This window comes from Brachycentrus maculatus, unplaced genomic scaffold, assembly GCF_059751285.1.
Source record: "Brachycentrus maculatus isolate JH-2025_06_01 unplaced genomic scaffold, ASM5975128v1 h1tg000023l, whole genome shotgun sequence".
Lineage (NCBI taxonomy): Eukaryota > Metazoa > Arthropoda > Insecta > Trichoptera > Brachycentridae > Brachycentrus > Brachycentrus maculatus.
The window spans coordinates 606700-620000 of record NW_028280777.1 but is presented as its reverse complement, the minus strand read 5'-3'; the positions used below and the strand labels follow the sequence as shown (position 1 = coordinate 620000).

At 32.6% G+C, this 13301-nt stretch overlaps 1 protein-coding gene across 17 annotated transcripts in view; it reads left to right on the top strand.

The window, feature by feature from the left end:
- Positions 1–13301, top strand: part of LOC148313091 (poly(rC)-binding protein 3-like) — an 87274-nt gene that overhangs the window by 58878 nt on the left and 15095 nt on the right. For all 17 annotated transcript variants that reach the window (XM_088268474.1, XM_088268492.1, XM_088268465.1 and 14 more), the window contains exons 2-7: positions 278–452; positions 5684–5740; positions 6953–7069; positions 9761–9931; positions 11209–11316; positions 11959–12078. In XM_088268474.1, coding sequence (XP_088124600.1) covers positions 372–452; positions 5684–5740; positions 6953–7069; positions 9761–9931; positions 11209–11316; positions 11959–12078 — 654 coding nt within the window. In that variant the 5' untranslated portion in view covers positions 278–371. The remainder of the gene's footprint in view (positions 1–277; positions 453–5683; positions 5741–6952; positions 7070–9760; positions 9932–11208; positions 11317–11958; positions 12079–13301) is intronic.

The following is a 13301-nucleotide window of genomic DNA, read 5'->3' as shown; positions in this document are numbered from 1 at the left end:
ATTATGTGAACTTTGTTTCGGCATCGATAATTCATTTTTCAATATTAGTGGATAGTTCTAAGCTTAGGATAGTTCTTGCTTCCAACACCCTCAAATAATGTTTAGTCTTGTAGCACAATACCTGCATTTTTTCTCATCCGACTATATGTTTGGCGTGTCGATATAGGTTTGCTAACTCGTGTACCTCATTAGTACCCTTTGGAAATGACCCCAGCAATCCCTGCCCAAGCCGAAATGTTGGGAGATTCCTCGAGTTAATACAAGGCGTGTTTTCCAGCTTCCCCCGCCTGCTGCAGCCAGTAGATAGAGCCCGTATACTCCTTTAAGCTGCCAACATTCCGCGTGACTCGAGCGACTGCACTACTTCCAGCATGGACGTGGAATCCAAACCCTCCCTCCACGATGAGGACTCCAAGGTCACCCTCACCATTAGACTCATAATGCAAGGAAAGGTAAGACCCGTCCCACCCGCCCCTTAACCTTTAGTTTTATCATTTCACCCGCAGTCTCCACTTCTAGTACCCCCTGCCTGACTACTAACGAACCTTGGCACTCATTTTTCAGACTGATGCGTATATACTATTAACTTTGGCCGAGTGCAATTTCTACGAGCGTAGTCCAATATGCGTTCTATACTTACTCCACTGTGAATAGGTCAATCACTTTAAGGTGGGGACTGACCGAAGCATTTCGTCGTAATGTAACATTCGCGGCGAGTATGCGGCTTCGGATGGAGCACTCGGAACGAGTGGCGAGCAGCTCGGCTCGCTGTACTGACTGTACGAATGCTCGCATCGTAACGTGGTACGTTACAACGAAATGACTCCGGGCAGCCCCCATCTTTAGGATACAGTCTAGAGTCTTCGGGAGATGACACAACCACCGTTAAAAAAATCTGGAATGTAAGTGGTACTTAGGTGGTAGAATGGGTGGTTACTTAACGCAGTTCTAACCTTCTTTTTCAGCATTATTCATTTTGATGATTAGCTCTCCTAAATTTAACCTATATTTTCGTCAAAACGTCTCAAATAATTTTCATCTACATATGAAGTGTGTTGGGAAGAAACTTCTTGTAACAATTTTTCAAATCTATAGATTTTTTCCTGTACATCAAATCATTCGGGGATTATAATTCTGTGATGAAGATAATTGATCACTTGTTTTGATTTACCATTGCAGTAATCTGCTCATTCTGATTAGAATAATGTATCAATTTGACCAACAAACTGTTTTTTTCTGTATCCTACACATTTAAATTTCTCCCTAAGAAATTAAAGTAATATTCTAGTTTTCAAAGTTATTTATCTCAAATTGCTAGGCACTGAAAACTTATGAACTAAAACATGAGTTGAAGTGAAATACTGCTTTTGTACAATTAGATAATATTCATGATGTGGTATTTGTATATTCAATGTGTTTATTATTAATGCTCTGTAAGAAAAATCTAGTGATGAAGTTGAAATTTTGATATGAAAATATCTGCATTTAAACATTCAGACCCAATCGATGTTGAAATTATTTCATAGAGTGCTTCTTTCATAGTTTTTATGCCAGGCAAATTTCCAAGCAACCAACATTCGTAATGAGTTATTCTAAACTATTTCCAGTAATCATTCGGTATTTGTTTCCATCTTGTGGGGAAGCCACAAAAAGTATACATACACGGTTTCATGTTATAGGGCAACCAAGATTATGTGTAATTTATATACAAAGTTACCAAATTACACATTCTTGATTTCAACGCTGATTACACGGGTATACCCTGAATTCAACTTATAATAATAATAATACAACATAAAGTTAAATCAAGAAACTTTCTACCTCTCTTTTAGTATACCCTCGATGTCATTAAGAATTGTGTAAGATGTTTGTATGTATTAGACAAAATATACGTATGTCATTTTCACATCATCTACCCAATATACTAATTTCTCTTTTTGTATTGAATTTAATATGAATTGATGTAAAAAATTATTCTCTTTGTTTTCAACCTTTTTTCAACTCATGTTCTTAAATAAAACACATTCTGTCAATTTATCATTTTTTTTACAAGAACCACTATTCAAAAGCTCTGGTATAGTTAAAAGATAATATAGGCTGTCAAATGATAATACTGCTTTTGTACAATGTTTTAAATATTACACAAGGTTAATGTCCAAGGAATTATGCAATTTTAATATTTTGCTTTGGTTAAGATAACATTTTTAATTGGACTAATTAGTTTTTCATGGCCAAATAAATAAATAAAAATTCAAGAACCACTATTAAAAAGCTCTGGTATAGTTAAAAAATGATATAGGCTGTCTGTTTGTTATTCTTTTTTTGTTTTTATACTTACTATTATTTTGTAAAATCGTTGCATTTCATTTTAGTTGATAAAGTGTATTCTAAATTGCAATCAGTGTTGGTATTGAGTTTCCTTGTGTGTTGTGCATCACAAACGAAATCATAAAATATGCAGAATTTATATTTCCCAGGTCGTATAATCCAATCAGGTGGAAATCTCATTAGTGCATGAAGTGCATTCGTAGGGGTGCTGGAAATACATATCAAGTTTCTCACTTTTAATCCGCATTTTTATACTTCACTGCATTCTCTGGAAAATCTATCCCTCGCGTCTGTACATTTATTTTTGTTGCAGGATAAAATAAAATAGAAAATATATTTACTAGTAACTTTGGATGATAATGTTTAGTAAATGAAACATTTCTCTGTTTATTATATTGTATCCAGATATTTCACAATAGAAATACATATTCACATGCGTATAAATTGATTTAATAGTGGTTACAATTGTGTTTTATACACTCCATATACAAGCACATCAACTTATTTTATCACAATAAGTATCCCAGCTTTGACATCAGCTGTTTTTTTTCAGATATATCAGATATAGTCACTCATATACACATGTGTTATGTACATATATTTTTTACAATATATCTTTTTAACTAAGAGTGCTACCATTTCAATTTTATTATTTTGTTCTATCAATATAAAATGGAAAACAATTAAACATGAACACGTTGAATTGTTTGTCTGCTTTTTTTTAAAAACTCATATTTGTTTATTTTTATGATATTATAATTCCAGGATGCTTTTATGACACTAAAATAATTTAAAATGGAGTCTTGAGAATGTCAAGACTACTCTCAATCAACAAGTAACCATTCAACAATCTTGAAATGTATGGATTTTAGAAATGTTTTCGTAGAAAAATTACATAACTTACAAATTTCATTTTATCATACAGTTTGCTAAATGTTATCATTAAAACAATATAAAATATCTTGACATCATTTAAAAGACCTAAAACCAGATGGTTTCAATCTTGTGATTGAAGTAACAGAGACTTTAACTGGTTACACACAGTTAAATGTCTTGCCCGTTGTAGTTAATTATCTCACATTGTGTACACCTATAGAGGTAAAGGATATTTATCGCCTCGTAAATTGAATAGATCTGTAGTGATTTTATTGTGTCCTGGACGTATCAGCATCTATTCTGGCTATCTGCCAATGTGTAGTAAGACTTGGCCTTTGTCCAGTCATCAGACACATGCAGTGCGTATCAACTCTTGTCACTCAATAATCTTTTATTGATTTTGTACGGAAAACACTCTCAGAAAATAATGTCCCACTCCTTAGACACAATTGTTGGACTTAACATTGTGTCGTTATTATCATTTTGCGTTTTATATATAAATCTCATTTTAGTTACTTGGTGTAGATATCACAGGGAATAGCTAAATTATGTTAACAAGCAGTTTTTAAAATTAATTTTATAAAATAACAAGGCGAAACAATTGTTACAAAATTTATTTTTGTGTATTTTTAACAATAAAATACAATTTAGTAGACTCAAAGAATCGGCGTTTGATTTTAATATTTCTTACATAAATTTACACATAGTATTAAAGAATTGTTTTATTTTTTTAAACTACTTAATCACCTTTTTTTAATGTCTCTTAATTAACGTAAAGCACAAGCAGCAGATTTTTAAGAGATGGAAAAAAAACTTTATTTTTATTTTGAATTGGTGTTGCTTGTACTTTTTCAATTAAAACTTTTATTGAAACGTTAACCATTTTAAAAGTTGTATAAAATTTAAGCTATCCCGTATTGTTTTATGTAATTTAGCTAACCTTAATTGTTTTAAAGATAGGCTCCTTGTCCTTAGGGTTTTTAAAAAAAATTATAAAATGTTTCTTACACTGATATATTTTCTTGAAGATTTCTAAATATCAATTACATGAATAATGCACTTAAATTATTCACATATTTACTGGTTGTTTTCAGATGTACTTAGAATTATATTGTTAGGCAAGTTTTAAAAACAATGAAAAAAAATCATAATATTTTATGTAAGGGACGTATTTCTATAGATATCGAAGTTTTAACCAATGGATTGAGCAGAAAAATAATATTTCCCATCAATATATTTTGGCATTATTTAATCTACAATTTATTTCTTTAGTGCTTTATTTTATTATATCATTTTCATTATTTTATGAAAGTATTCTTTTTGCTGTCGTTTAATAAATATTATTTCTCCTTTTTATTGATAATATTGTATGCAATAAACTGCCGTGCGTAATAAAGTTATAGATAACACTATTCATGATTAGAATATCCATTACAATATAGATAACAATGATATAATTAAAAAATAAATATTTATGGCACTAATAAAATATGCATGTTTCAGTAACATTTTCATAATCCTGATTTACTGCGTGCAGTTTTGAAATTGATTTATCTCTCTAGCACTGGTTTCCTACTGGTGTAATGACCCAGGAATAGAGGTTCAAGCGACCGACTGAAGAAGCATTCAAGTTAGCTGCCAGCACATATTTGATTAGGGAGTACCCTCACACGGCCAAGTGATCCCTGATATACTAACACTCTGCTGATGATATAATGCGTGACATAGCTCAGGACCGAGAGACATAATTGAAAATGTACACATGTATTCTGTCTTATAATAGATGGGTTCAGCTAATAATAGACGGACTGTTGTTGTTTTTTTGCTGACAAACTTAATTTGATATTTTTCTCTGCATCGCTTAGATAACATGTTGATGACATGACATTTTATGAGGCGTTTAAACTAAAACAATTGTTCTGAGTTTATTTATTTTTCCACTAATTGACTAAATGAGTCGGCTTGTGATCTATGGTAGCATCTTAGTTCTAAAGTGCAGGATTTTATTTTCCACTAGTAAATTAATTTCTATTTTCTAGAGACGACATGCCTAGTATCAGAAAATATCCGGAATATAAATTTTATTCTTCAATTAAATTTATAATTAGGTATGAACATAAGCAACAGTTGGAAAAGTTTTTTTTTACAAAATGGTTTCCAAACATTTATATATATTTTTTAATTCATATGTTTATTTTATTTTAAAAAATCTTCTAGTCTCATTATGTTCACAAATATTCTGATTTCATACTATTTTTGTAGGCTTAAGCGGCTTGTTATTAAAAATGTTGAAATTTTTTTAGTTAAGTTGTCTGGGACCCAAAATAACTAATAAATTTAAAATATTTTATTCTCTAGCATACATAAATCCTATCCCATAGTTGCAGGTTGAAATACCACTTATTTAATGTACACACACTGCACATACATATTTTGTCCTTGCAATAATTAATTATATATTTTGTTTTTATTTTTGCAGGAAGTTGGAAGCATTATCGGAAAGAAGGGTGAAATCGTAAAACGCTTCAGAGAAGAGGTAAATAGATATAAAATGTAAATATATCTGTAGAAATATGTAAACATAGAAACAAAATTCAATGATTATCCTGACGAAATATCATTACTTTACATATCTTTGTAACTCACGAAAATCTCCCAAAAGAACTCATATACCAATGAAAGGATATCTTTCAATGTTCATATTGAATTGCATTCTTTGTATTTGTATGTGAGCATACAATTATTTTTTTGTTACTAGAACACACCTCGCTCACTCCTTTCAAGAACGTCATAAATCAAAAATGGTCAATTTTCAGTTTTGCATGTTTTCGGAATGCCCAAAAAATGTACTATATCCCAGCAAAAGAGGCATATTTTCAACTTAATATTTACCCGCTACAGGACAGAAAGTGTTGTTTTTGCATTTTGAAGAAAAGGTACTGCTTAGTTATTTTTTAAAAAAAACTAAATATTTTTCAGTTACAGAAAAAACCCTCAGGTTTTACCTAAAAAGATCTGTTGCACAGTAAAAAGTTCAGTAATTGGCTTGATATTCATTTTTAAAACATTGTATTATATTTTTAAACTTCAAAAACGTTCTCCTGAAAAATCAAGTTTTTTGGTTTATGACGTTCTTGAAAGGAGTGAGCGACCTGTTAACACATCAGACATTTTGTATCCCTTAATCATAATGTAAATTCAATTTTTTACTCACAATGTTGTCTTTGTTCCTTTTCCCAATATTACTATTTCAGCCAAGTTTAGCGTTCATATACCTGCATAATATATACCCCGTGATGAAAACATAACACAGAGGGTGGGCATTAAAAGAGACAGCATCACATTGTTCTCATGTTTTTTTCGGGAACCAAGCATTATCAGGATGTTTGCGTAATGTTTTGTTGTTTTCTTGAGATGAAGCCGCCTAATGATACATAGATTATGAGATCTGAGGGTATTTTCTATAATAATCAGGTTATGATATTTAAAAATGGCTGCCTTTACAATCACGCTTAAAACAGCGGTTAGCGTTTTGCGTATAAATTTTCAGGCAAATGATTAAGCCTCTGAACTTTTTTGAATTTGTTGCCTTTACACAGTAAGCAAAACAAATATGTATAAACATTATTTTGAAACATCTGTATATTTAAAAACAGTTTAAAAAAAAGTTTGTTATCATTTACTGTTACTAGTGATATTTTTATGCATTGCATTGTTATTAATTCAATGTTTTATTTTTAATTTACAGTCTGGAGCTAAGATAAACATATCGGATGGTTCATGTCCTGAGAGGATCGTAACAGTGACCGGACCCACAAATGCCATTTTCAAAGCATTCACCCTTATCTGCAAGAAATTCGAGGAAGTAAGTCAAAACCACTCTCCAAAGTTTATTTATACACGTGGAAATATTATATTTTAAACAAATGTATACTTTGTAGCCGATGAATAACACCAAACCAAATGTAGTCATTGCAAATCAGTAAATACATGATACAAAAGTAGTTTAAATTATTTATTCAAATTGTACAGCTTGAGTATATATTGAAAGTTCTTTGTCACAATCAATTAAATAAATACAGATGCTATTTATTCTTTATCTTTTTAGTGATTATTGAGTATAGGGGGTCCGGTGGCAGAATTAGGATTTAAATTTTTAATAAAAAATAAACTGCAAAAGATAAACATTTATTTCAATAACTATTACTAAGAAGTGCGGATTGTTTTCTTAAAAATTATTTTGTCTAAATGTAGACCGTCATGTCAGATACACTCCTGGAATCTGGCCTCAGTATTCCGTGCCACTCGCTAGGCAAGCGACGTCGGGATGCCGTTAACTTCATGAATGATTTTTTTTTTAGTGCAGAAATTGTCGTGGGGTCGGTTTTATACACATTACTCTGCAAACGATCCACGGCCGGGGCCCAGCACGACATCGAGAACAAATAAAAAAATCTAACTCGTGTTTCCACTGTATATGAAAAAAACTGAGAAGAATAAACATGTTATTAAATTATTATTCTTCTTCTAACCCTTATACGCACCCAATGGTGCATAGGGCACTGCATTGTAATATAAACAGTGTTATCTTGATCGTTAAATACACGAAGGAAAGATGATCAACCTTCCGCTTCAGGTACCAGTCCAGGGTTGTATTTAATAAATTATACCATTGTTATAAAAAATTGTTCATTTCGTAAAATGTTATGAAAATCAGAGGTTTAATGTCATACCATTGATATATAAATATTATTCATTCCGTAAAATGCCTTGAAAATCAGAGAGGTTGAATGTTGCCATGTCTTTTGTTAAATAAATTGGGGTTTATGAGATTTACTCTAATTTACAATAGTTTTGGTTCCCGAATTCTCTCTCGTATATTCTAATGAAGCTATTCATATATGGAAAGTACAAATTAATCAAATATTCATATTTCATGTATAGCTCGTAAATGAATAACTCGATAAAGGTTTCAAGATAAATTTGTTTTAACTATTATTATACAGACCTGAATGATGGAAGTTTAACTTCTGAAACATGTAGTCTATAATAAAACTCAAGTGGTAAAAAACAAGTGTTTTCTTTAATCATTGTAACATGTCTTACCACTAAGTTAATGCCGAAACAATAAATAAAATAACTATTTAAAGCTTTTATGTGACAACATTTTTGGAAAATGAATGCTGACTTTACTTGTTAAACGATTATTACAATAATTTTATTTTAAAAATATAATAATTAAATACAAATAACTATCAATTTCATAAAATCTTAGATGAGATAGGACCTCAGAGAAATCATTAGGTGATGAGCTGGCACTGTCACATGAAAAATATCAATATCACTTGAGATCTGGTTCAGGATACCAATAGCCCTCCTGCCAAGCTTCACCAGTGCCAGAATGATATTAGTTAAAATGGCATTTGTCATCGAAATGGTGCAAATTGACCCTTATTTGTGAGCGATGGCGCAGAGTGCACTGCTTCTAAGTGATGCTGAATTTACCACGGGGCATGTGAACACAAGGCGATCAATGCTTCAGGTCTAGGATATTATTAAGTAAATATTAGAATTAAAAAAATTTAAAATTAAAATTAAATCCCTAGAAAATCTAACCTGTAACCTAGCGAGTGTTTTTGCCTAGAATTTTCACTCACGAATTACATGAAATTATAGTAACTTTGATCATAAAGAGTAAATCCACTCATGAGTAGGCATAGGCTATGAAACTTTATAAGTTGAAGCCTGAGTAGGGTCATGATAAGTGGTGTTACATAAGTCGTAGCTAGATTTCAGAGTCACTTGGACGTTAGGTAATTTAAAAAAAAGACCTGTAACCTTAAACATAGCATGCAGAGGCATGTATCTATATAGGCAGAAAAGCAGTGCCTACCCTGGATTACTCCCGTTCTACATAGAAACACGACCAGTGCCCACTATGCCTTATCCTTACCCTACACTTTTACAACCTATCCTGATGAAAAACTCTGTGCTCGCCATTGGTAGCATGGTAGCCAAATGTGCCACCACTGCTTTGTGGAAGCGGATAATAATATGAGAGGCAGTGTTGCTTTCACTAGGTATAATTAGTTACGCGGTTTTATATTGATGAGAATGTGTTACTATAAACTGGCAACTCAGAAGTTACGATATAGAAAATGTTGACTTATCCGGCGCCTCTTCATCGAGCAATTGGCTTGAAGCTTCTTCATACAAATAAGCTTTAACCCTTATAGTGCTTATTTTCCCATATTTTGCGTAAATTGCTAATTGCTTTTCATCATCACTACTTGACGAATTTGACATTTTGTAGGTAGAAATAAAAAACTTTTTCTTAAAAAAATACAAAAATCAATGTTAAATTCACAGCAAAATAATTACAGCGCGCACTAAGACACGTCCGTACAGGTCGATACCTAAATCGAATTGTGCAATAGTCGGTATTCCGACGCTCCGCACTTTATACGCATTAATAGAGAGTCGATCTATCGACGGTTCGCACTCTAAGGGTTAAGGGAGTGGAGAACTAATGGTATATATTTTTTTTTATTTACAGTGGTGTTCACAATTTGGAGAGCTGGGAGGGGGTGGCGGTGGGGCCTCCGGGCATCCCCGCCCGCCCATCACGCTGCGCCTCATCGTGCCCGCCAGTCAGTGCGGCTCGCTTATTGGAAAAGGCGGCTCCAAAATCAAGGAGATCAGAGACGTTACCGGTGCCAATATACAGGTAATGTCCCATATCTCGATCCATTATACCAGGGCTCCGCAACCTTTCCACACCTGCGACACCCCAAAATTCTTCCTACAATTCCACGGCATACCAAAAGCTAATAGGTAAAATAAATAGACCGTTGAAAAAATATTATTTTTTATATTAAAAGCATTTATAACTTTGTGGTATGGTAATACAATAACACTCTTATCATTCATCATTCACTTTGTGTAATACCATGTTACGGTAGTCACGAATAAGTGTTTATAAAAGTGGTATTACACAAAGTGAACGATAATGATAAAGAGAGTGTCATTGAAATATTATTCAGTTTTAATAATTATTCAATACTACACTATGAAAAATAGACAATATTATAAAAAATAATTTATCATTGTATATTAAATCTTCTTGGTGTAGGCCTCATAAACTGTTTTTAAGAGGAATTAGCCTCTTGCGATGTTGATTCTCAGCTATCAATCCACCTCTTTGGTGGTCGTTCTGGAAGTTGTCTACTTTGGGGTTTGCCGTGCAGACTGTAATGGCCGGGAAGACTGGATGGTTCCATTCTTCTCACATACACATATGTTTTCTGTTGTCTTCTTCGATGTCTTTCCCACCTAACGACGTCTTCTATCTCTCATATTTCTCTTATCCTGGTGTTTCTTATTCTATCTCGTAGACTCTTGCCAGATATGCTCCTTAGAGTCTCCATTTCTGACGCTCTTAGCGCGTTTTTTGTTACTGCTGTGTCCAAATTAAATACACCATGAAAAATTGTAAAATGTCCAGTACATTAAATTTAACCACGGCAAACCTGTTTCCGGCTCACGGCACCTTGTTGCGGAGCACTGAGCTGAGCTTTTATCTATTTCCCTGTATCTTTTATTACATAGTTGTAGATGGCCGAGAACAAATGTATCATAATGTGTTTCCTATTTCATTCAAACAAATGGCAATTTTTCATACCCAATGACGACAAAACTGCACAGAGGGCGGGCATCTTGACAAACTGGATAACGGCTGTCTTCACCGATGTTTTGTGTTGACCAAAGTGTTTGATTATGCTTTGCGTAACTGTTGGAAGGTTTTGAAGATGAAGCTGCCTAATGATACATATGATTATGAGATCTGAGGGTATTTGCTGATAAAAGAAAATATCGTTAATTAAAAATTTTAGAGACTATGCATCGAAATACGTGTCACAATAAATTTTAAGAAATAGCGGTATTTACTAAGTAAAACATAAATTAAAAATAATAAAAGGAACTGTTTTTTTTTACCTTTTCCAGGTTGCTGGTGAAATGTTACCGAACTCAACGGAACGTGCCGTGACAATAAGTGGAACGTCTGAAGCTATTACGCAGTGCATTTATCACATATGCTGTGTCATGCTCGAGGTGAATATTTTTATTATAATAAATCAATCTCCTTTGTGAATTTTAACACCAATAATATAAATCTAATTTGTATATTTTGTCGGCCGTTAAATCAACCTAATCTGTATATTTTTACCTTTGATTAATGAGAACTAACAACAAAGTAAATGTGATTAACACCTGGCGTGTCTTGAATATTTTGATGTGAAAGTTTAAGCATATTTACGCATTGTCACCAAATACGTCAACCTAATTTGTATATTTGTACCTTTAATCGATGACAATTACAGATTTTTAGAACTTAAACTAAAAAAGTACCGGAATATTTCGATGTGAAATTTTCAGCAGTCATCATGGTACATACATATTTGTAAAAAAGTATCATCAGTATAACATCCTATTTTTTACATTTTGACATCTCAACATAGATGAAGAAGAATATGGATGTCTGGGTATTTACAGGGCATACAACCTGTTGCAGGCTGGTTTAAGTGATCACTTTATGAACATTTAACATTCACCATTCTACCCATGATTGACAACCACACTACTCAAATTTTGAAACTTATATATTCACGGCAGTATCTTTGGTTGATTTGAGGAAGCTTTGTTTAGCAGAGACCATTTTTTTTTACTGAATGTTTATTTTTGTTTGTTCCATAGAGTCCGCCGAAGGGAGCAACCATCCCTTACAGACCCAAGCCCCAAGTGGGGGGTCCAGTCATATTGGCCGGAGGTCAGGCGTACACCATTCAAGGAAATTATGCAGTACCAGCGCAAGATGTATGTATTTATATATTTTTTTCATACTAATAAGTTTAAAAAAGTGTTTTCCTTGATCTCACTTCATTAAAAATGAACACAAAAATCTTTTCTAACTTTTCATGCCTGTTTCACCGCTTCAAACTATCTGAGGTTTTTTTTATACCTTGGATAATTTAGGCATTAAATACTGTCTAATAAAAAAAATCCCTTGATTTTTTTCTAACATTTTAAAATCGTACATTTTCATGTGGAATTTTAAAAATATAGATGAAAAACAGCAATTTTCAAACATTACATTATCTTGTGCTTTGTAAATATGTACCTAACCTCAGAGAAATATAAACACTAGTCTATGGTAAAATCCATAGAGATAATTGTAATGTCGATGAAGATTATTTAAAAATTTGGTAATTGAGAAATAAAGTATTTGTATACGATATTTTACGATCATTTCTATGGATTTGACAACAGACAAATAATACCCAGTGATGACAAAAAAGCACAGAGGGTGGGCATCTCGTGGGGTTACAGAATGTTTTCCATGCTTTTAATGGATCATTGTAGGTTTTAATCATACGTTGCGTAACTTTCTGTAACCCACTTGGTGAAGCTGCCTTATGATATGTAGATTATGAGATCTGAGGGTATTTATTGGAGTCAACTAAATACAACCATGTGCAAATAAATTTGTCGATTTCCAATATAGTATTGCTGGTAATTCTGTTTTATATACGCGGCAATACTGCTGTTCTTACATCTTGTGTTTATTATCTATGGTTGCCGTATTTTAGGAACAGTTTTTTTTTATAGCTGGAAGTAGTATTGGACAGGGACAATAGTGTCTATTTTATATTTTGAATTGGAAAAATGTGATTATTAGTTATTTTTACAAATCAATGTCAACAAAGAACATGTTTTCAAATGGGATAATAAAATATTTAGTCATAAAATCACAGTAAAAAAAGGTTAAAACAGCCATAAATTTTTATAAAAACCTTAAATTGTTGTGTGTTGGGTTGTGAAACACTGATATTTATTTTGACCCCTCTCGAATCGGTAATCGATAGCCAAATGCGCTAAAATCTACACTATAGAGGCGGACACCCTGTTAGCCGCAAATCTGTGTTTAACGGAATCTACACACAAATGTCATAATTATTGTTTAAGGTTCTGCAATAAAATATAAATCTTCTTTTAACCTTTTAAACGCGTTAACTTTGTTCCTAAGAGACGCCCGTGCG